Consider the following 24646-nt stretch of genomic DNA (forward strand, 5'->3'; position numbering starts at 1 on the left):
TGCTGCAGTGCTGCCAGACCGCCGGCAGCTGTAGATGACTTTCAGAAATGGGCACACACGTGGCGCACCTTCCCCAGTAGCTCAGGCAAATTGGGGTAGGTTTTGAGAAACCGCTGAACCACTAAGTTGAACACGTGGGCTAGGCATGGTATGTGTGTGAGCTTGCCGAGCTCCAATGCCGCAACCATGCCTAGTTGTAGGTTGTAGGTTGAGTGGCAAGAGCCACAGCTCAGTCTGGTCCCTTATACCCTGCCACAGCTCTGCGGCGGTGTGCTATTTGTCAACTAAGCAAATTAGTTTCAGCACGGCCTGTTGCCACTTCCTCACTGCAATGCTACACTGCTTCCAGCTACTGACTGATGGCTGACTGGTGCTGCAAGATGAGAATTCAGAGGTGGAAGTGGAAGAGGAGGTGGAGGAGGAGAATGGGAGGTTGCAGCCACTAATGTAGGTGGTGGCGGAAATCCTGATGGAAGTAGGGCCCCCAATCCTTGGTGTTTGTAACACCTGTGCCATCCCAGGGTACGACTAGCTCACGATCTCCACAACGTTCACCCAGTGTGCCGTCAGGGAAATGTAGCGTCCCTGGCCAAAAACACTTGTCCATGTGTCAGTCGTTACGTGGACCTTCCCAATAACTGTGTGGGTCAGAGTACGGGTGATGTTACAGGACACATGCTGGTGTAAGGCAGGGACGGCATAAAATAGTGGCGGCTAAGGACAGAGTAACGTGGGACTGGCCACCGCCATCAGGGTGCAGAAAGCCTCAATGTCCACAAGTCTAAATGGCAACATTTCCAGGGCCAGCAATTTGGAAAGGTGTGCATTTAGTGCTATGTCCTGTAGGTGGGTGGCTGGGTATTTGTGCTTTCGTTCAAGGGTCAAGGGTATTCACATCTGTACGCTGTGCTGGGACACAGAAGTGGATGTGCTAGCTGATGGTGCTTGTGAAGGTCCAGGTGCAGGGGCGGAAGGCATCCGGGCCTGTGTCTGTGACAGGGGATTGGCCAGCTTGTAACACAAGGGAAGAGGAGACAGGGATGTGACCCGCAGACACTGATTGTGGACCCAGGCGTTCGGCCCACCTATTAGGGTGCTTTGATGCCATGTGGCATGCTGGTGGTGGTGAGGTTGCTGGTGTTCACGCCCCTGCTCATTTTGGTACGGCACAGGTTGTAAATGACAATTCTTTTATCGTCCGCACTTTATTCAAAAAAGCTCCAAACTGCGGAACACCTACCCCTTGGCAAGGGAGATTGCCGCAAGGGGGTGCTCCGAGGAACAGTTGCGGGCCTGTTTGGTGTGGCCCGCCTTCTCCCTTTTGCCACCCCACTGCCTCTTCCAGTCTGTTGCGGTGCTGCAGATCCCTCCCCCTCTGTACTGTATCAAAGCACCCTAATAGGATGTGCAAACGTTATACAGGAGATGTAGCGCAAGTAATGTCGCAGCAGCCAAACAATTGTGCTGAACGTCACAGATATTTAGGATTCGCAAATGTAACACAACAGATGTAGCAGAGGTTGTGTCACTGTCAGCAGTACAATTGTACGCAATTTAGTGCAGGTTGCCATAATAATATATATTGCAGCCAGATAAAACAATAGTCCTTAAAAGGACTTTTTGGTCTCTAACACCTTTAAACTGTAAACCCAGCCTGAAAAAAAATAAATATATTCCTGTTACTACACTATCTGTCCCTTCTGCTGCAGCTCTCTCTGTCTAAGACTGAGCTGAACCACGTGTCATCGGGTGCTACGGCATAACATGGCTACGGCATTACAGTGAGTGCCAGTACTTCCCTGCACGTTTATTGGCTGCGAAGGCAGCCAACAAATGTGCAGGGAGGAGACTCGAGCATCGCGCTCGAGTCCAAATGGTGTTTGGCCGAGCATGCTCGCCCAATACTAGTCATAACGCACCGCACATGATTTTGTGCTGGATCTTCAATCAAGATGGCCACGGCTGGACTCTACAAGAGCAAATTGATAAGGTGAGTATTTTAATTTTATTTATTAAACCAATTAACCCCTAACAGTCCTCAAAGGTCATATCAGATGCTACGATGTCATGAATGAGGCATCTGAGGGGTTCAATGAGGGGAGGCAGCACCATAGCCGTTGCTCGCTACTCACAAAGAAATTAGTTTCATGACGAAGTATTTAGTCACAAAGCAAATTTCTTTGTGAAATTCAGCGAAACAGCCGAATCGAAGTTTTGAGATCTCTAGCAGCCACCTCTCCATTCTTGGTGGAACGTTGTTGCTGGGTCACTAGCTGCTTGAGGACATGTCACCGCTGAGGCTACTTATTGGACTGCAGCAGCACACGTGACCCCATCTGTCTAGAAGCTTACAGGAGGTGGATCGGAAGACCATTGAAGAGAGCCAAGGACCTGAAATAGAGCAATAGGGAACAGAGATTTTATCTACGGCAGCGTTGGACTGGCCCACCAGAGTATCCTCTCGTGGGCCCAGGCTCTGATACCACAGTCGACCCCAAAGGTCCAGTAAAAATAAACCCATTTGGAGCTTCCTTTGAGGAGAGTCACATACCACTAGGGACTATTTCTTTAAATCAAAATCTATTGGACTTTATTGATAATATACGGGTTGGGCCTAGGGTTGCCATGTTTCCCAACAAAAAATACCATCCAAGTTAAGCCACACCCCAAAGGGTGTGTGGTTGTGGGTGTGTAGCTTAACACGGGTAATTAAGTCGCTGTGTCATAATGTGGCCCCCAGTATTAATAGTGCCCCCATTAGTGCCCCCCAGTAATATTAATGTCTCTGTTAGTGCCCCCAGGAATGGATAATGCCCCCATTAGTGCCCCCCAGAATTAATAATGCCTTTAATAGCGCCCCCCAGAATTAATAATGCCACCATTAGTGCCCCCAGTAATAGTGATGCCCCTATTAGTGCTCCCCAGTAATAGTAATGCCCCCATTATTACCCCTAGTACTAGTATGCCCTCATTAGTGCTTCCAGTAATAGTAAAGCCCCATTAGTGTCCTGTAATAGTAATTCCCCCATTAGTGCCCACCAGTAATGGTAATGCCCTCATTAGTGCCCCACAGTAATAGTAATGCCTCTATTATTGACCCCCAGTAAGGCCTCTTGCCGCGGCCTGGGTCCCTCCTGAGAGCAGGAGCGCACGGCGTCACTGGTTGCTATGACGCCGTGCGCTCCCTGCTGCCGCCGCTATACAGCAATACACTGGTATGATCTATACCAGTGTATTACTGTACTGTGCCGGCAGCAGGGAGCGCACGGCGTCATAGCAACCAGTGACGCCGTGCGCTCCTGCTCTCAGGAGGGATCCAGGCCGCGGTTCCACGGCCCGCATACGGCCGTGAAACACGGCAGTGTGCAAGAGGCCTAATAGTAATGCCTCTAGTAATAGAGTGCCTCTAGTAATAGTAATACCACAAATAGTGCCCACCAGTAAGTCACTTTAGCACCAAGTTGTGGTATTAATTTGCTTTTGGCCTCCTGCACACGAACGTTTTTTTACACGGTCCGCAAAAACGGGGTCCGTAGGTCCGTGATCCGTGACCGTTTTTCCGTCCGTGGGTCTTCCTTGATTTTTGGAGGATCCACGGACATGAAAAAAAAGTCATTTTGGCGTCCGCCTGGCCGTGCGGAGCCAAACGGATCCGTCCTGAATTACAATGCAAGTCAATGGGGACGGATCCGTTTGATGTTGACACAATATGGTGCCATTTCAAACGGATCCGTCCCCATTGACTTTCAATGTAAAGTCTGGAGTTCTGTTATACCATCGGATTGGAGTTTTCTCCAATCCGATGGTATATTTTAACTTGTAGCGTCCCCATCACCATGGGAACGCCTCTATGTTAGAATATACTGTCGGATATGAGCTACATCGTGAAACTCATTTCCGACAGTATATTCTAACACAGAGGCGTTCCCATGGTGATGGAGACGCTTCAGGTTAGAATATACAAAAAAACTGTGTACATGACTGCCCCCTGCTGCCTGGCAGGTGCTGCCAGGCAGCAGGGGGCAGACCCCCCCCCTGTTTTTAACTCATTGGTGGCCAGTGGGCCCCCCCTCCCCTATTGTTAACTCGTTGGTGGCCAGTGTGCGCACCCCCCTCCCTCCCTCTATTGTAATAATAGCATTGGGGCCAGTGTGCGCGCCCCCCCACCCCCCCCCCCTCCCTCCCTCTATTGTAATAATAGCATTGGGGCCAGTGTGCGCGCCCCCCCAACCCCTCCCCCCTCCCTCCCTCTATTGTAATAATAGCATTGGGGCCAGTGTGCGCGCCCCCCCACCCCCCCCTCCCTCCCTCTATTGTAATAATAGCATTGGGGCCAGTGTGCGCGCCCCCCCAACCCCCCCCCCCTCCCTCCCTCTATTGTAATAATAGCATTGGGGCCAGTGTGCCCCCCCCCCCCCCCCCCGATCATCGGTGGCAGCGGAGTAGAAGATTCATTACCTGGCTGCTGGCTGCTGCGATCTCTGTGTCCGGCCGGGAGCTCCTCCTACTGGTAAGTGACAGGTCTGTGCGGCGCATTGCTGTCACTTACCAGTAGGAGGAGCTCCCGGCCGGACGCAGACATCGCAGCAGCCAGCAGCCAGGTAAGTATGAAAATCTTCTACTCCGCTGCCACCGATGATCGGGGGGGGGGGGGGGGGGGGGCTGTGGGGGGGGGGGGGGGTTGTGCGCACACTGGCCCCAATGCTATTATTACAATAGAGGGAGGGAGGGAGGGGGGTGCGCACACTGGCCACCAACGAGTTAACAACAGGGGAGGGGGGGGCCGCACAATGATATTCAAACTGGGGAGGGGGGGGGGTCTGCCCCCTGCTGCCTGGCAGCCCTGATCTCTTACAGGGGGATATGATAGTACAATTAACCCCTTCAGGTGCCGCACTATCATATCCCCCTGTAAGAGATCGGGTGCTGCCAGGCAGCAGGGGGCAGTCTTGTACACAGTTTGTAGTGTATTCTAACTAGAAGCGTCCCATCACCATGGGAACGCTTCTGTGTTAGAATATACTGTCGGATCTGAGTTTTCACGAAGTGAAAACTCAGCTCTGAAAAAGCTTTTATGCAGACGGATCTTCGGATCCGTCTGTATGAAACTAACCTACGGCCACGGATCACGGACACGGATGCCAATCTTGTGTGCATCCGTGTTCTTTCACGGACCCATTGACTTGAATGGGCCCGTGAACCGTTGGCCGTGAAAAAAATAGGACAGGTCATATTTTTTTCACGGCCAGGAAACACGGCTCACGGATGCGGCTGCCAAACGGTGCATTTTCCGATTTTTCAACGGACCCATTGAAAGTCAATGGGTCCGTGAAAAAAAACGGAAAACGGCACAACGGCCACGGATGCACACAACGTTCGTGTGCAGGAGGCCTTTGGGGAAGAGCCTGCCTTTCATTGTCTGCAATTTGCCAGTGCCACTAAAGCAAGCCACTGATCAGTTTAACATTCACATACCTATAAAAAATAAATACAGTCTTCCTCCTTCTACAGGGAGTGCAGAATTATTAGGCAAGTTGTATTTTTGAGGATTAATTTTATTATTGAACAACAACCATGTTCTCAATGAACCCAAAAAACTCATTAATATCAAAGCTGAATATTTTTGGAAGTAGTTTTTAGTTTGTTTTTAGTTTTAGCTATTTTAGGGGGATATCTGTGTGTGCAGGTGACTATTACTGTGCATAATTATTAGGCAACTTAACAAAAAACAAATATATACCCATTTCAATTATTTATTTTTACCAGTGAAACCAATATAACATCTCAACATTCACAAATATACATTTCTGACATTCAAAAACAAAACAAAAACAAATCAGTGACCAATATAGCCACCTTTCTTTGCAAGGACACTCAAAAGCCTGCCATCCATGGATTCTGTCAGTGTTTTGATCTGTTCACCATCAACATTGCGTGCAGCAGCAACCACAGCCTCCCAGACACTGTTCAGAGAGGTGTACTGTTTTCCCTCCTTGTAAATCTCACATTTGATGATGGGACCACAGGTTCTCAATGGGGTTCAGATCAGGTGAACAAGGAGGCCAGGTCATTAGATTTTCTTCTTTTATACCCTTTCTTGCCAGCCACGCTGTGGAGTACTTGGACGCGTGTGATGGAGCATTGTCCTGCATGAAAATCATGTTTTTCTTGAAGGATGCAGACTTCTTCCTGTACCACTGCTTGAAGAAGGTGTCTTCCAGAAACTGGCAGTAGGACTGGGAGTTGAGCTTGACTCCATCCTCAACCCGAAAAGGCCCCACAAGCTCATCTTTGATGATACCAGCCCAAACCAGTACTCCACCTCCACCTTGCTGGCGTCTGAGTCGGACTGGAGCTCTCTGCCCTTTACCAATCCAGCCACGGGCCCATCCATCTGGCCCATCAAGACTCACTCTCATTTCATCAGTCCATAAAACCTTAGAAAAATCAGTCTTGAGATATTTCTTGGCCCAGTCTTGACGTTTCAGCTTGTGTGTCTTGTTCAGTGGTGGTCGTCTTTCAGCCTTTATTACCTTGGCCATGTCTCTGAGTATTGCACACCTTGTGCTTTTGGGCACTCCAGTGATGTTGCAGCTCTGAAATATGGCCAAACTGGTGGCAAGTGGCATCTTGGCAGCTGCACGCTTGACTTTTCTCAGTTCATGGGCAGTTATTTTGCGCCTTGGTTTTTCCACACGCTTCTTGCGACCCTGTTGACTATTTTAAATGAAACGCTTGATTGTTCGATGATCACGCTTCAGAAGCTTTGCAATTTTAAGAGTGCTGCATCCCTCTGCAAGATATCTCACTATTTTTGACTTTTCTGAGCCTGTCAAGTCCTTCTTTTGACCCATTTTGCCAAAGGTAAGGAAGTTGCCTAATAATTATGCACACCTGGTATAAGGTGTTGATGTCATTAGACCACACCCCTTCTCATTACAGAGATGCACATCACCTAATATGCTTAATTGGTAGTAGGCTTTCGAGCCTATACAGCTTGGAGTAAGACAACATGCATAAAGAGGATGATGTGGTCAAAATACTCATTTGCCTAATAATTCTGCACTCCCTGTATGTCCAGAGCAGAGGGCTCAGGGCAAGGGAACGCTCCGCTGCGGTCTGCCTCAGCCAGCCTCCTCCTACATCCTGTCTGAAGGGTGCAGCGGGCACACGCAAAGCGGCAAGCTTATACAATGCAGAGGACTCCTCCCCTGTCTCATTCCAGTGTCAATAATAAAATTACCTGCCATTATGATTGCCAGTACAAAAAATATACTGGCACCGGCAGGCTGAGTAAAATACCGGCCTTGCCGGTGAAATTCAGGTCAGGTGGCAACCTTAGTTGGGCCCCAAGAATAATTTCCTCTGGTGAGCCCAAGGAACCCCAATCTAGGGGTGAAACGATTACTCGAATTATTCGATTCACTCGACACCCAAAAATCCTCAATGCAATTTTTTTGCATCGACTATTTGTTAGTGCCATGTGACTATGGAGTGTAAGTGAAGAGCTTGCTATTACTCACGCTCCATGGTCACCCGTCTGCCCGCACAGCACTGCACTGGATCCTGACGTACACACATCTTCAGGACACAGTGCACATAAGCACGCACTATGACCTGATGCTGTGTGACGTCAGGTCCCAGTGCAGTGCATGAAGAAGAGGATGGAAGATCTCTGGAGTGTCGGCAGCACCCCTACAGGAAAGGTAAGTATTTTAGTTCACTGGCGCTGCAACTGGGCACTGTTGGCTAGGAGGGGGAGTGGGGGAACTGATGGCAGTGGGGGCAGCTGGTGGCACTGGGGGGAGTTCATCGCACTGGGGGGAGCTGGTGGCATTTTAGGAGGAGTTGGTGGCATTGGAGGGGGAGCTGGTGGCACTGGGAGAGGTAAGAACTGATGACATGGGGAAGCTGGTGGCACTAGAGGGAGCTGGTGGCATTGTGTCACGGTCCCTCAGGTGACTGATGTCAGGAGATCAAGTAGAGTGTGGAGGAATCTAACTGCCTCCTTGATTTCTCTTGATTCATTGTTGATAGAGTTAATGACCACTTCCTTTGTCTCAGCTGTTTTTCAGTGTTCATCACTTCTACCCTTTATAGTCTGTCCCTACCCTTCTGACTATGTGGTAGATTGCTTCATTTGATTTTGGAAAGAGCTGGAGTGTGGTTCTCCCTGAGTTCCTGCTCATCCTTCTACAACAGAAGCTAAGTCTCTCGCTTGTTTGTATTTTGTCATTTCCCCTTGGTTGTGGTTACTAGGCCTCAGGGAGACGCTTGTTCCTTCATCTTGGAAGTAACGGGTTGTCTCAGCCCTGCCAATATCTTTAGGGTTCCTCGGGGTCTCCAGGGCTTCCAGGTTCCTGTGTATGGGCATTTCTACTTTCAAGGGGTGCCCATACAGTTAGGAGTCAGGGCCAGGAGTAGGGTTCTTTAGGTGGTGACCCTTTCCTTCCCTAGCGTTGAGGCCTAGTGGCTTTTCCTTTCCCCCCTGGTTGTCGGTGTGGTGTTTACTCCTTTACCTTAACTGTCACACATTTGGGAAGGAGCTGGTGACATTAGAGTGGGAACTGATTGCACTGTTGGAGGAACTAATTGCATTGAAGGGGGAACTGATGGCATTAAAGGGGAACTGATGGCATTGAAGGAGAACTGATGGCAATGGTGGGGGGGGAACTAATGACACTGGGGGAGGAACTAATGCCACTGGGGGAGGAACTGAAGTCAGGGGAGCTGATGACTTTTTATAGAAAAAGTTATTTTAATTAGCTTTTTCTTATTAAAGTACTCAATTAATTGTTGGATTAATCGGTAGAATACCTGATTACTAAAAAAATCAATAGCTTCAGCCCTACCCTAGTCCAACACTTTATACAGGTACAACATGATGGGGTTGACAGAAGAGCCCCCAATGGTGGACAACGTCTTTAAGAGACCCTTTAAAAAGAATCTGCCATCAACTTTATGCTGACCGTACTGACGGTGGTATAAAGTAGTGACAGAAATGCTGATGTCAGCGGTGTGTCACACATCATCTAAAAGTAAGTGGTTGCCGAGAACCAGCATCATAATCATTGCAGCCCAGGCCTTGAAAAGAGTCACATCTACCTGAGAAGAGTCCTGGTTATTCCTAATCTTCTGCTCTCCCGCCCATCTGCTGATGATTGGCAGTTCTCTCCTAGAGAGAAAGGGAGAAAACTAGGTAGAAGACGGTCAGTCATCAGCAGGTGGGTAAGGAGAGCAGGAATTCATGAGTAACCAGGACTCTTCTCAGGTAGATTTGACTCTTTTCAAGGCCTGGGCTGCAATGATTATGATGCTGGTTCTCGGCAACCACTTACTTTTAGCTCATGAGTGACACATCGCTGACATCAGCATTTCTGTCACTACTTTATACTGCCCTCAGAACGGTCAGCATAAAGTTGATGACAGGTTCCCTTTAAGGCTATTAATTGCTGAAATGTGAAAAGGTCAAATTGAGAAATCACAGAAGGATGATTTACTAGCGCACCGGAGAACATCTATTATATTATTCCCGCCTGTTGGCTCTTCTCACAGATAGCGGTTCGGGATCAAAATATCATTCCATCAAATTATACCAGAATGGAAAAACGATATTTTTAAGTTACTCTCAGATATACATTTACTGCATGGCTGCCCGGTGTTACAGTCCCCCAGAGATGAGCAGAATGATTAAACCTCTTATCACTAAGTTCACAATCATATCATGAAGGAATTGTGTCTCGCTGCAACATTAAGTAACGCTACAGAAGGGACCTGAGTTACGATGGGAAAAATCTAAACAGCCCCTATGCCTATTTCCAGATAGTGCGAGGACCTTTATAAATCTCTTCTGCTGCATTAGCTCCATGACACGGCCCAGCGCTGCCCGGTGATGGAACGGCACACATCACCTTAGGTGATCCTCATAGTTTGCTATAAATGTTGAATCTCTGCCAGTCAACCATTTAATGAATGAGAGACTTAAAATGGTGACCTTAAAGGGGTTATCCCATATACAATACATGGCAATCTCTTTCTAAGCTAGAACCAGCCCTGTACCTCACATGGATCCAGAGATCTGCTAGATTTAATTCAAGCTGACAGCTCAAGGGCATGTTCTTTTTCAAGGGATGTTCCTTTCTGCTACAGCTCTCTCCCTGTAAGGCCTCATGCACCCTGTAAGCTCCGCATCCGTGTGTCCATTTCCTGCAAATTATTGAACACATCCTATTCTTGTCTGTATTGTGGACTATTCAAGAACAGTCATTTCTAGTAGCGCGAGAGAGAAAAATGTGGATTGCACAGTAGATTCAGCTGATGGCCGTTGAAGTATGGAGCTGAGCATGTGCGGCCACTTCAGCAAGGTGGACAGAGAAATCAGAAAAAGAACAAACAGCAGGTGGTGCTATAAAGGTAGATTTTATTAAATAGCTCAACCGCTATACAAATTTTTTAAACATATGCAATTACAAAAGTATTCAGATCCAGATGCTGGTTTGAAAAAAGTAGAATATGTTTCTTGATACAACCCCTTTAATGAACTTGCTGAAGACGGTTTTGTGAAATATCTGTGGTTAGGAACTATTATATATTTTATGATTTTACATCGTCCAGTTGTTACAAATATTGTTTCCCCCCAAGGGACTAGCAGTATAAATGATGTGTCCTCATTAGTTCCCAAAACCATGCACTCATATGTGGGCAAAACCAGACTATGGGCCTGCGACGGCTAACCTCCGGCACTCCAGCTATGGTAAAACTACGACTCCCAAGATGTACACTTGCTTGGCTGTTTCTCACAACTCCACAGAAATGAATGGAGCATGCTGGGAGTCGTAGTTTCACTCCAGCTAGAGTGCCGGACGGTTAGCCATCACTGCTATAGATCATCAACGTTCAAATATGTGCATGTAGGCCTCTTCATAAACCACTCATATGCTGGACAGATGGTGCACACACATAGTACCCACATCATACAACACTTGCATGTTGGACACATCACACATGCACCAATTGCTTGCTGGACACATTCAACGCTACCACCATCATTGCGGCGGCCACGACTCCTATCCTTTCCGACCTACCCATCTCCTTCCGGCCGCTGCATGCTAGTTATGTACCTCTCACGCATAACATATATGCCACACAAGCACAACCAACATGCCCTCATAGATACCAATCATTCACCAGATTTATTTTGCCCAGTGTTAGCCACTGGCAGGCAGGCATGAGAGCTAGCCACACCTCAATACATGGGAGCCACACCTAGATATCAGTAGCTGCACCTCCTGTCTCCTCCCATATGGGCCCTTGTGTGACTGAACAGGTAGTATGTCCAGCCCTGGGCCATAAGGGAACTCAAACCACCAGCTTTCCAGGCGGCCGAAAACCATGTGCCCACAGCAAAGTTCAAACTATTTGCCCATAGGAAGGCACAGTAACTTAAGATCTCTAATCATGTCTTCTTCTTGGTATCCTAAACTTTTTTTCCTGTATGATCTAACAGACCATGGTTTGACCTTTCTTGATGGTTGAGAAGTCTATGACATGTCCCCCCCCCCCCCCCTTCCAGATACAGTATCTGTATGAAGCCTAAACCAGTGCCCAAAAGGCCATGACTCTACAACCATGGGGAGTCCTGCATAGAACACTCCACAGGTGTCAATATCCCATGTTGCTATTAATTTGAATGGATCATGAATGATTTCATATTGATATAGTCCTTATTTATCTACTGTAGATCGTCCAGAGCTCCAACCCAGAATATTCGTTCTTATGGTCATAGTGAATTCTATAGGCCAGACCAATTGACTCAGTTATGTGCCAGATCGAGAACTTTCCTTTTTTTTGTTGTTCTATTCTGTTATAGGAAACTACATCGCAGGTGTGAACCCAGCCTAAAGTGTAAGATAACACCACCATTTATATATGACCATGACTTTCTGACAATTTAAGTAGCGTCCAACTACCTACCTTTGCTGCACCAATCTGTTCCTTACGAAACTTCTCCAGGGGGGATATTAAAACGTCATTGGCATTCTGGATCTGTAAAATAATAATAACAACTTGAAATTAAAAAGTAAAAAAAAAAAAATGGATTGCTTACACATCACATAGTAGAAATTTGCTAGTGCTGTAGGGAATTTTGCAAACTGCTGACAATAAAAGGGTTTTCCAAGACCAGTAAAATTTTGCACAAAATGCCCTAAAATAAAAAATGACCCATGACTCACCTCATAATATATCCCTCCACTCACCTGCCACTAATTAGATTTTTGGGTGATCACGGAAAATCCCTTTAAAAAATCCCATAATTGTAAAAAAATGAAAAATACATACGGTACATGACAATCTCTTTCTAACAAAGGTATAACCAGCCCTGTACCTCACATGGATCCAGAGATCTCTCCTTTCATTGCTCCAATTGCTTTGCTTGATTTATTTCAAGCTGGCAGCTGCAGGGGGCGTCTCCTTTCTGCTGCAGCTCTCTCCCTATCACAGCCCTGGTGGCATGTCCTTTCTGCTGCAGCTCTCTCCCTATCACAGCTTAGAGGTGTGTGTCCTTTCTGCTACAGCTCTCGCTGTATCTCAGCTCAGGGGATGTGAAATTTCTCAGCGGTGGTGTACCTTTCTGTTGCTCTTTCTCTCTGTAACTGTCATAGCTTCTACCAGAAAATATGGATTGGTGCAACGATGGAACTGAGCATTTGCGACCACCTCAGTGAGGTGGACAGAGAAATAAAAAAGAACAAACAGCAGGAGGCGCTATCTAGATACATTTTATTGAATAACCCAGTAGTGATACAAAATTTTTAATCACATGTGCCGCTATCACTGCTAAAGTGTTAAAGGGGTTGTCCGAGTTATGAAAAAAAAATATGTAGCACTGAAAATCTGATGGGCAGCAATATATAACTAAGCTAAGCAAGTTTCAGGCAAAAAAAATAATATATATTTCCTTATATCCCTGGCTCTCTTCTGGCCCTTTGTTTACATGCAATAACAACAATCTCTGCCCCTCCCCCTGCACTGCTAAGGGAGTGAATACAAGTGCTGCTCTGAGTGCTGGGAGAATCAACAGCAACTTGTATGTTTAGAACTACAAGTCCCAGCTGTATAATGACACTGCTAAGGGAGTGGATACAAGAGCTGCCCTGGGTGCTTGGAAAATCAACAGCAACTTGTAAGTGTAGAACTACAGGTCCCAGCTGTATAATGACACTGATAATACACACAGGATCTTCCCCCTACCTTCTTGTGCAATGCTCTCTGTAGTCTGTCAGCTCATGTGCCCAGAATTGTCTCCCCACTGCTGCAGCTACACAGTCTGTGCAGCTGAAGGGGTTAAGAATCCTAGGAGAGAGCAGACAGCCCGGCAGTGAAGGGGGGCGTGGCCAGCACAGTGACGTCTCGTTTACAGGCTTGTAAACGAACATTATCAGAGCAGGGTCATGTGACCCTCAGTCAAATCTGATAAACCAGGCACTGCAGATAAAGTGAGTTAATTGGAAAGCTGTTACATTTGCCTAGTTAGGAACATAGAAAGAACTAAAAAATAACCCCTTTAATACCAGGTTTACTGCTAAAGTGTAAATGCCATGGTTCACATTCCAAAACCTGCTAAAATGTTTACTGAGATAATCTGTTCACTATGCATCCCATAATATGAGTAGGAAGGAATTGTTAGTCGTTAGTTACACTTGCAGAGTAGTCGGCTGGTTCCATCATCCCCTAGTTAATTAGATGAGAGTCAGCTGATGAACAGGCAAAAGACAAGACCTGTGCTGCTGAAAAGAAGGCCAAAACAGAAGCCTTATCCAGGAAAACACCATTCCTGAGAGTGGAGAACTAAGAATTATCCCGAGGGAAGAAATACTAAATACTTCCAGAACGTTGAGGACCAATTTAAGGCTGTGCTGGACTGAGATAGTGAGGTAAACACACATTTATGGTAATAGACTTTACTGCATGTGGAAAAAGGTTAATTGTCTCTAGGACTGCACCCTACAATTGGCAACTGCAGATAAATATTGAGAGTGATTGCATGCCTTTGGTTAATTTGGGAAGATTACATGGCATTTAGAAAGAGACACAGGGAGGACTACCACCCTAACCATCCCTATACACATCCTTTGGAAAGTATAGTCTGTGAGATACCTCAGAATCGTGCCTACTGCTCGTATTTGTACTACAACCTCCATCATCTATTCAGTAAAGAGAGACTTTATGTATTCTAACCAAGCAGGCGTGGTCATTGCCTCCACCATCCAATTTCCCTCCGCTTGCTCTCCTGCCTTGCACCCTGCTGCCTATCCACCTAATATCAAGGGCACCCTATCCACCACAAGGCAGTATCTCCCAGGAATTCAGGGCATGCCAGAGGGAATGAAAGGTTGTGCAATCCACTTCTGAGGAATTCGCTACATATTTGCTAAAATCTTGCATGACATCGCCTCTCAAAACATCTTATCACACTCAGATGCCATGAAGTCCTTTGACAGTGGAATTTCTAATCGATATATGTCATAAACTGGGATGATGTGGAACCTGACTACTGGGCCTAGAGGGCTACTGGAAATAGGGTGCTATGGATGCTTTTCTTAGTGGAGAGTTCAATGTACATGACCGTAACACCCAATGGTAATTGGGGGATACCATATCTCCTTATGGAGAGTTCCTAATCAGCGTGAGGAGTCTAAGGCCCCCTGCACACGATCAGGATTGCGTGCGGATTTTCCGCGCGGATTTGCATGCGGAAAATCCGCACCGTAGGTCATGTACATTGTATTCTATGAGAATTTGAAATTCTCAATGCACACGATGCAGATTTTTTCCGCGCGGATTTTGACCTGCGGTGCGGATTTAAAATCCGCGACATGTCAATTAATTTTTTTTTTCCTGACCGGATTTTCTTAAGTCACTTAGTGAAATCCGCATGCGGAAAATCCGCACCGAATCCGCACCAGATCCGCACGCAAATCCGCATGCAAATCCGCACCAATTATTGCGGATTGACCGCACGGATTTGCCTGTGAACACCTGCGGATTTCAGTGCGGATTCTCCGCACATGAATCCTGAACGTGTGCATGTAGCCTTATAGGTCCGGCAATTTTCCTCAGAAATTTTGGGAAGAGAGCTGATTTGCATTCCCTCTACTCTATAGTAATGAATAGCTGCGTCCTTTTCTGTCAAACTGTTAACAATTATATTTAGCCGTTTCTAAAAATAAAATAAATCATGAAAATGATCATAAAATGTATTTCATAAACCAAAATGGCTTTACTATCGACATTATTTTGTTGTGAAGCCCAAATATATTTTAGCACCTTTCTCCCAATGACAACCCCTTTCGGCATCACAAATCTCGCTTGGCGTATACAGTAAGTCGCACTCATGTTTCATATACAAAATATTGATTCCAAATATAGATTTTTTTTCAAGCTGTACAGTAAATTTAGTGCCGGGTTTCCAGATTTGTGGATGGGCCGTCGACAGAAATAGAAGCACCAGAGTTTTTAGTGGAGAATGTGTGACCGGTCTATAATATTCCAATCATGCGCTGGAATTCTTCAGGAAAAAAAGGCATTTCCTGGCTTTTATGAACTATCCCATGGAGAAAAGGCAGAAGTTAAGCAATTTATCACTAAACACAATATTAATGAACTCCGAGAGGGGCATTGACCTTTACTTTTCCCCCACTTGAATGTAAAAAAGGTCATGGTTGGCTTGCCTGGGAAATGTGACCATAGAGCAGGAAGCTTGGTCATTTTAGATTCTCATATTCAGGCATCAAGTTCACAAGACTCCATACTCCATGTGTCACCATATAGTGCTACCTCCACAAGGCACTGTATTACAAGCTATTGCCTCCTGTGGCATCTGATGGAACAAATAATGATTTTGTTTTGCTGGAGTCCATATGAATCTGTCACAAAATGTCTCTGTATACCACAGAATAAAATCAGAGACATATGGAGGACAATTAGACTTCCATCGGTGGAGTGACCATAGACCCTACAGGGAAAGTCTTGCAGGTGGGCCGATGCCCAAAGGGCCAACCGCCAGGTACATAAAGATCTGATGTTGTCAGCATTATTCAATGTAGGAGCATCAGGCACTTATGCACCTGGCCAGCGTCCGCAGGTGCCCACCTGAATTCAACTGTGTTTCTGTCCTCAGGACGATGATTCAGTTTCATACTGTGGTGCAAGCGGCAGTATTTTGTGCTGCACTGTGGAATTTGGTTCTTCTGGGGTGGTATTTTGTTCTGCACTATGGTACTGCTGGCCCAACCTACTTCTGTTGTCCTGACTTCTGTTAATTCGGGCCCACCTACAACATGGGGCCACTTTAAGGTTTTTTCCACGGCCACTTTAAGTTCCCATGTAGTAAGGAATCCCAGCAGCTGTGTCTTTGCAAATTCAGTTTATTCGAGAATATATCCTAATATGTCCTACAACCAGGACGCGTTTCGGCAAACATGCTTTACTCAACAGGTACATGTTGACTGTGGAGGTGGCTCCTTTTCCCGTGCAACGTGCATTGAGCGAGTGCTGATAGGCTTTGCCACTTTAAGTTCCCAGTCCGCCCCTGTAGACTATAGGGTTGCCACCCGTACGGGATTGACCCGGACAGTCCGGGTTTGTAATCCTGTGCCCGGGTACAAGCCTTTCTCAGACCCGGACACAGGATTCATTTCAAACTGCAGTGCAGACTGTCTGACGTGCTCGCTCACGGTCCTGACAGCTGGCGGTGAGTGAGCGGCGGTGAGCTGTGAGCGGCCGGCACTCCGGGAACGGTTCGAACCTGAAGAGGAACGAGGCCGCCGGTCAGGATGGATTGGAAGCCGGAGAGCTGGGGGCTGCGGGTGGTCAGGAGCACGAAGACGCTGCTGAAGGAGAGCAGCAAACCCTCGCCCCACAGCCTGGCGGCCGCGCCGGGGCTGAGCTGCTCTCACTCCCAGATCAGGCTGGATAACAATGAGACGAGCCGCGGGCCTGCGCTCCTCCCGTCCCCGGCTTTTCTGCTGCGCTCCTTTCCTATCACGACACCTCCACTCTCCCCCGGTCTCCGTTACCGGGCCCAGGAAAGCTGCCGGACTCTCACACAACACTCTACAGTCAGTATGCCGGCCCCGAGTGACGGTTCCAGGGGGATGAGGGCCACATTACTATAACTTGGGGTCACTAATGGGGGCATTATTCTTAATGAGTGGCACTAATGGGGGCATTACTCTTACTGGGGGCACTAATAGGGGCATTATTCATTCTGGGGTGCACTAATAGGGCCATTACTCCTACTGAGGGACACTAATGGGGGAATTACTATTACTGAGGAGGCATTACTATTACTGGGTGCATTATTATTACTGGGGGCACTAATGGGGGCTTTAATATTCCTAGGGAGCCACAGTATGACAGCAACTTCACACCCTTTAGGGTGTGGCTTAACTTGCCCGGTATTTTTTGTTGGGAAAGGTGGCAACCCTAGTAGACTACTGTGGGTGCTTAATTGCGGGTCATATGGCCATGTGCATGAGCCCATAGCAGGATGTCTCAGGAACCGAAATAAGTGATCAATTCAAGCCTAACCTTCCAAACCAACGGCCAGACTAGAACTTCACCTTCTATTTGATGTATTATGAGAGACCCTTCTTCTTGAAAAAGACAACGAAAGAGTTTAAAAGGAAAAGAGGAGGAGGACAAACAGTAAAAAAAACGGATGGAGGCCATCACAGAAAACATGAAAACTCCATTAGGAAGCCTTTGTGACCCAAACTGAAGAAAAACCCTATGTATGGTCAAAAAGAGTTCAAATCAACACGATGGAACATAACACCAAAAATGGCCAAGATGAGCTCTTCAATAAGATGACCTTTGTGTCAACATTAGGGCACTGGCCACTCACAATATCCGTGGAGTGTTAACACAGCGTTCTTTAATTACTGCGGTTTGATTTTATCGCTTCAGGACTATAAATTGCTAAGACCATAGAAGGTAGCAAAGTGAACACAATGCTCCATCTCGATCTCTGTCTAATAAACATTTGCTAAACTGTCCGAAATTCTCATTCCTCATATTAAAGAAACACTACGGCAAAAACGGATACCCTGTGCTATGCCTAGTGCAAAGTCGGAGGGGGCAGTAGATGGCACAGACATGGCACATTTCATGTTTGCTGGTTTCTTGTGTCAAGCACCGGGCCCCACACTAAACATGACAAAGTGTATAATAATGTCAGGAGTGACTTTTTGGCCTCTGTTGGAACGATGTAACACAAAATAAAAAAAAGGACGGAATAGCATAATTGGCCATATAATTCGAAGTAAAAATCAAGCAGAACTCTTCAAACCAATGACTAGATGAGAGCTTCATCTTATATTCAATTTACTATGTCAGGCTCATATTAGGCTACGTCAACATTACGGTACTTTGTTCCGGCAGAAGAGCAGAATGCCGGAATTGTCCATATACGGCATGTATCGTTTCTTTTCTGGCAGAAAGCCAACATTCTTGCTGGAAACCCAATGAATCCCATTATAGATAACAGGGATCTGGTAGGCCCTGACGGTGTCTGGCTATTCCGGTATTCTGCTCCTCTGCCGGAATAGAGTAACCAAGTGCTCTAACGCGGATGTGTATGTAACCTTACTAACAAAAGGCAATGAAAAAGTTTATAGGAAAGGAGGAGGACGGTCAGAAACAAAATGGATGGCGACAACACTGAGGAACCAGCACATAAAAGGTGGTATAAGTCCAATAAATAAACAATAAATGGTAGATAGAGCAGGTTAATGTTGATAAGTGGATATAAAAACGGAATGAGTCCCTGGTATATACCCGTTTGGCTACATTAGTTTAGATAGATAGATAGATAGATAGATAGATATGAGATAGATAGATATGAGATAGATGAATGGATATATAGTGTCACGGTCTCTAACGTAACAGGTGTTAGAAGATCTAAGAGACTGGCTGCACGTGATGTGATCTGACAGCCTCTTTGGTTTCACTTGTTTTCAGTGTTGTTGCTGGTAATGACCTCACCTCTTTTCTCAGGTGTAGCTTAGTGGTTATTCCAACTCCCTTATTTAGTCTGGCTTTACCCATCATGCTATGAGGTTGATAGCTTCAGTTTGGTATTGGAAGTGCTGGTGTGTGGTCCTCTTCTGAGTTCCTGCTCCTCCATTTACTTCAGAAGTTAAGTGTTACTTCCCTTTTATATTTTGTTGTTTCCCCTCTGTCTTTTGTTACTAGGCCTCAGGGAGACGCTGGTTCTTTCATATTGGAAAGAACAGGCCGTCTCAAGCCCAGACTCTACTCCAGGGCAATTCAGGGTTTCCAGGGTCTTAGGTTTCAGTGTATGAACATTCCTACCCTCAAGATCCGTTCATACGTATAGGAGTCAGGACTAGGATTAGGATTTCCAAAGGGTGTGTCCGTTTCCCTTTCCTTAGCTTTGAGGCCTAGTTCCTTTTCCCTTCCCTCCTGGTGTTGGTGTGGTGTTCCCTCCCACATTACTACGTGATAGATAAGTAGATAGATACATTGGATATTAGATAGATAGATATGAGATAGATGAATATATAGATAGATACATAGATAGATAGATAGGAGATTTAGATGAATGGATGAATAGATAGATATATAGATAGATAGATAGATATAGATATAGATAGGAGATTTAGATGAATGGATGGATAGATAGATAGATAGATAGATAGATAGATAGATAGATAGATAGATAGATAGATAGATAAATAGATGTGAGAGAGATACTAGAAAAATAGAAAGATAAATGGATCATATGTGTCAACCCTCCCATAACATCAGGGAGGTTTCTGAAAAAAAGTTAGACCTTCTGGTGCATAAAGCTCCTGGCAAAACAGACTCAGCCCCGGAGCTGAAACACACATTAAGGGGGTGATGTGTGACGCAAAAGGGAACAGGGAACTATGGGAAAAGGGGGCGTGGTCTGAGAAAAAAGTGGTGTGTAAATGCTCCCCAAAAATACTGCACTCTCCAACCTTCTGGATCAAACCTCTCAAATTAACTAGGTAGGTAGGTAAATAGAAAAATAGACATAAGATAGATAGATATGAGATAAATAGATAGATTGATAGATAGGAGACAGATAGATAGATAGATAGATAGATATGAGATAGATAGATAGATTGATTGATAGATAGGAGACAGATAGATAGACATAAGATATACAGATATGAGATACATAGATAGATGATAGATACAGTAGATAGATGTGAGATAGATAGATAACATAGCTACACCTCCGCTTTACTTATCCACACATGGACACCACAATGTGTGTCACTAGCCATAGAAAGATAGACAATAAGATAAGATAGAAAATGAGAAATAGAAAGATAATACCATAATTTAGGAGAATGGTTTACCATACGTATACAGTATCTTTGCAACACCCCCCCCCCCCCCAATCTGCAGGTTATTAATTAAAAAATCCTTTTTGCTTATAAGAGAATAAACACAGAATAAAAATCTCCAAACAGCATAAAAGCCAAATAAAAATATATAATCCGCAGTTCTATAGTAGATTTATTCTCAGCGATACAATAATGCTTTCTATGGGACGGGATGCAAAACTAAAGTGGAATGCAAACAATGAAAACAAGAATATTGGAAATTCCAAAAATGACTTTAACGGTAATAAAAAGGGCAATGAAAAGTGACACAAATTTTACAATCTTAGCCTCTGCTAAGTGGGAGCCGCCATTTTATCGCTTCTCAGAGTTGGCCTTTATTTACACGCTGAGAATAAAAAGTGAATCCTGGAAATGGAAATGCCTCCCTGACACAAATTATAAGAATTCCTTTAAAGATTATTTTTGTTATTGCTGTAGGTAGCAAGAGAAAAACCGACCCCACCTGTAGAATTTCAGCATTCACTTAAAAAGACGATTCCCAGCATGCTTTTTCATCTGGTTAAGGCCAACTGAGCATGCTGGGAATCGAAGATCAAAAGCAAAGGTTAGCGGTCGGGAAACTACAAAAATGATAACACATTTTGTTTTAAAGCACAAATAATTGAAAATGATGATTTAAAAAAAAATATATATATATTATTATTTAGAACATTAAAGGAGCTCTCCTGGCTACAGATATTGATGACCTATTATCAGGATAGCTCATCAATATAATATTGGTGGTGGTCCAACTCCCAGCACCCCCCACCGATCACCTTTTTCACACTGCTGCGGTGGAAACTGACAGTGTATGGAGGGGAAGCAGAAAGCTCTGTACACTGTGTAGTTTTAGGCACCGAGGTACTGAAGCCCAGCTCCCATTCACTTGCTCCAAAGATAGCATAGTTACCAGCACCACCAGAAAGGGTGTCAGGTGTTGGACCATGATTGATCTGATGCTGATGACCTAGCCAGAGGATAGGTTAGGCTACTTTCACACTTGCGTTCGGAGCGGATCCGTCTGGTATCTGCACAGACGGATCCGCACCTATAATGCAAACGCTTAGATCCGTTCAGAACGGATCCATTTGTATTACCATGAACAAAAAAAAAACAAAAAAAAATTATTATTATTATTATTTTTTTTTTCTTCATGGTAATGCAAACGGATCCGTTTTGACTTTACATTGAAAGTCAATGGGGGACGGATCCGTTTGAAAATTGAGCCATATAGTGTCAAATTCAAACGGATCCGTCCCCATTGACTTCCATTGTAAGTCTGGACGGATCCGTTTGCCTCCGCACAGCCAGGCGGACACCAGAACGCTGCAAGCAGCGTTCAGGGTGTCCGCCTGCTGAGCGGAGCGGAGGACAGACGGAGCCATACTGATGCATTCTGAGCGGATCCGCATCCACTCAGAATGCATTAGGGCTGGACGGATCCGTTCGGGGCCGCTTGTGAGAGCCTTTCAAACGGAACTCACAAGCGGAACCCCGAACGCTAGTGTGAAAGTAGCCTAATCAATATCTGTAGGCCAGAGAACCTATTTAAAAATGTAGCAATTTTGTCCAATTAAAATTTCCCAGTGTGGGGGCAGGAGGACTTCAGTAATAAAATGTAATTATTAGCTGTAAGGTATATTTATCATGAGAAAAATTCTGTGTTGATATAGTTTCCTCTGAATTTATCAAAAGTCATAAGTCTGCTACATACATTTGGTGCATCTTTAAATATGTCTACAAATGTCACTTAAAAAGTCCCAATTACCATATTTTTCACCCTATAAGACTCACTTTCCCCCCAAAAGTGTGTGTGTGTTGGGGGAATATCTGTGCGTCTTATAGTGTGAATACTAATGAGTGCACTCATTAGTACACAGTGGGAGGTGTGAATGCAGTGCTTCCTGTGCTGGCTGTTCTCACCACTCCCTGGTCTTCTTCTGCCGGCACCACACGCTGTGCTGTGAACTGCACACAGTGTGAGGACGTAGGCACGCTCTGTGATCTCACACTGTGCCACGCTGGATCTCAGGAGCGGCAGCAGAGTCCAAAATAGGAGAGGTTAATTGATTTTTTTTTTTTTTGTCTGATCTGAGGTCTAATTAACATTGGGGGTCTGATCTAAGGTCTGATTAACATTGGGGGTCTGATCTAAGGTCTGATTAACATTGGGGGTCTGATCTAAGGTCTGATTAACATTGGGGGTCTGATCTGATGTCTGATTGGAACTCTGAGCTGATGTCTGGTTAACATTGGGGGTCTGATATGAGGTCTAATTAATATTGGGGGTCTCATTAAAAATATTTTTTTCTTATTTTTCTCCTCTAAGACCTAGGTGCGTTTTGTAGGGTAAAAAATACATTGTAAAGGCATAAACCTGCTTTCGTAGATAACATTTCAAAAGTGACAAGAGCAGTGTAAAATCACAAAAAGTCATACAATTTTGTTCAAAAATTGTGTGTGCCTTTTATACCCAGAAAACAGGGATTCATACATATCTCCAATTGCACTGTATATTTCTATTACAGAGGTTGTCTGCTTTTTTACCTCCCAGAATCAGCACCAGTATTGGCTATAGGTCATGTCTGGTATAGCTTTACTAAACACCAGAAATTTGAGAGAGAAAAAAAAGCCAAAAATATTGTATTACCTTTTTTTAGAAACAGAGGTGCTTGAATGTTTGTGAACCCTTCAGAATGTTTTACGTTTCTGCATAAATTTGAGCTAACACTACACCAGAGTCAAAAAATATTAGACTTGGTCATTTATTTATTGAGGACAATGATCCAATATCATGTGTCTGTAAATGTCAAATGTATGTGAACCTTTGCTTTCAGCATCTGGTTTGACCTACTTGTGCACTAAAAACTGCAATTAAACAGTTTCTGGTAATTGTCCTGCACATTGGCTTGGAGGAATTTTAGCCCATTCCTCTGTACAAAACAGCTTCAACTCTGTTATGTTGGTGGTTTTCCTCCCATGAACTGCTTGCTTTAGGTCCTTCCACAACATTTCTATTGTATTAAGATCAAGACATTGACTTGACCATTCCAGAACTGTAAGGGGAAATGTATAATTCCCCTTATGCCTCTTTATTGGGTAGAAAATTTGCAAATCTACCGGATATGGAGAGCAGCAGCTTTCTCCTTGCAATCATACCATACACGTTGTTGTTAATTGACCTCATGGACTATTACATGCCTTGCTCTTGATATTATGTTTGTTGATTGAACACTCTTGGGGAGGGTAATAATGGTCTTAAATTTCCTCCATTTTTTACAACCCGTATAACCTTAGAATTGGCAAAGTCCAAACTCTTTAGAGATAGGTTTTTTTTATAACCTTTTCCAGACTGATGAGCTGTAACAACTCTTCTACTGAGATCCTCATAAATCTCCTTTGTTCGTGCCATGATACCCTTCCACAAATGTGTTGCAAAGATCACACTTTGATTTCTGATAGATCCTTGTTCTTTAAATAAAACAGGTCACCTACTCACACCTCATTGTGATCCCACTGATTGAAAACACCTGACTCTCATTTCAATTTCAAATTATCTGCTATTCCTAAAGGTTCACATACTTTTACCACTCACAGACACATGGTATTGGATGATTTCCCTCACTAAATAAATGACCAAGCCTAATATTTTTGTCTTATTTGTTGGATTTGGTTATCTTTTGTGTGAAAATATAAAAAATTCTGAAGGGTTCACAAACTTTCAAACCCCACTTTATATTTAACTTTTCATTACAGCACCACCAGAAAGGGTGTCAGGTGTTGGACCATGATTGATCTGATGCTAATGACCTAGCCAGAGGATAGGTAATCAATATCTGTAGGCCAGAGAACCTATTTAAAAATGTGAGCAATTTTGTCCAATTAAAATTTCCCAGTGTGGGGGCAGGAGGACTTCAGTAATAAAATGTAATTATTAGCTGTAAGGTATATTTATCATGAGAATTTTTTTTAGAGATTGTTTTTTTTTATAACCTTTTCCAGCCTGATGAGCATCAACAACTCTTCTACTGAGATCCTCATAAATCTCCTTTGTTCGTGCCATGATACCCTTCCACAAATGTGTTGTAAAGATCACACTTTGATCTCTGGTAGATCCTTGTTATTTAAATAAAACAGGTCACCTACTCACACCTCATTGTCATCCCACTGATTATTCCTAAAGGTTCACATACTTTTACCACTCA

General features: G+C 44.8%; 1 protein-coding gene across 1 annotated transcript in view; it reads right to left on the reverse strand.

The window, feature by feature from the left end:
• ARHGAP42 (Rho GTPase activating protein 42) overlaps window positions 1–24646 on the reverse strand; it is a 301803-nt gene that overhangs the window by 108640 nt on the left and 168517 nt on the right. Inside the window, exon 4 of the mRNA XM_044285062.1 lies at window positions 11974–12045. Coding sequence (XP_044140997.1) covers window positions 11974–12045 — 72 coding nt within the window. The remainder of the gene's footprint in view (window positions 1–11973; window positions 12046–24646) is intronic.

Source organism: Bufo gargarizans, chromosome 3, assembly GCF_014858855.1.
Source record: "Bufo gargarizans isolate SCDJY-AF-19 chromosome 3, ASM1485885v1, whole genome shotgun sequence".
NCBI lineage: Eukaryota > Metazoa > Chordata > Amphibia > Anura > Bufonidae > Bufo > Bufo gargarizans.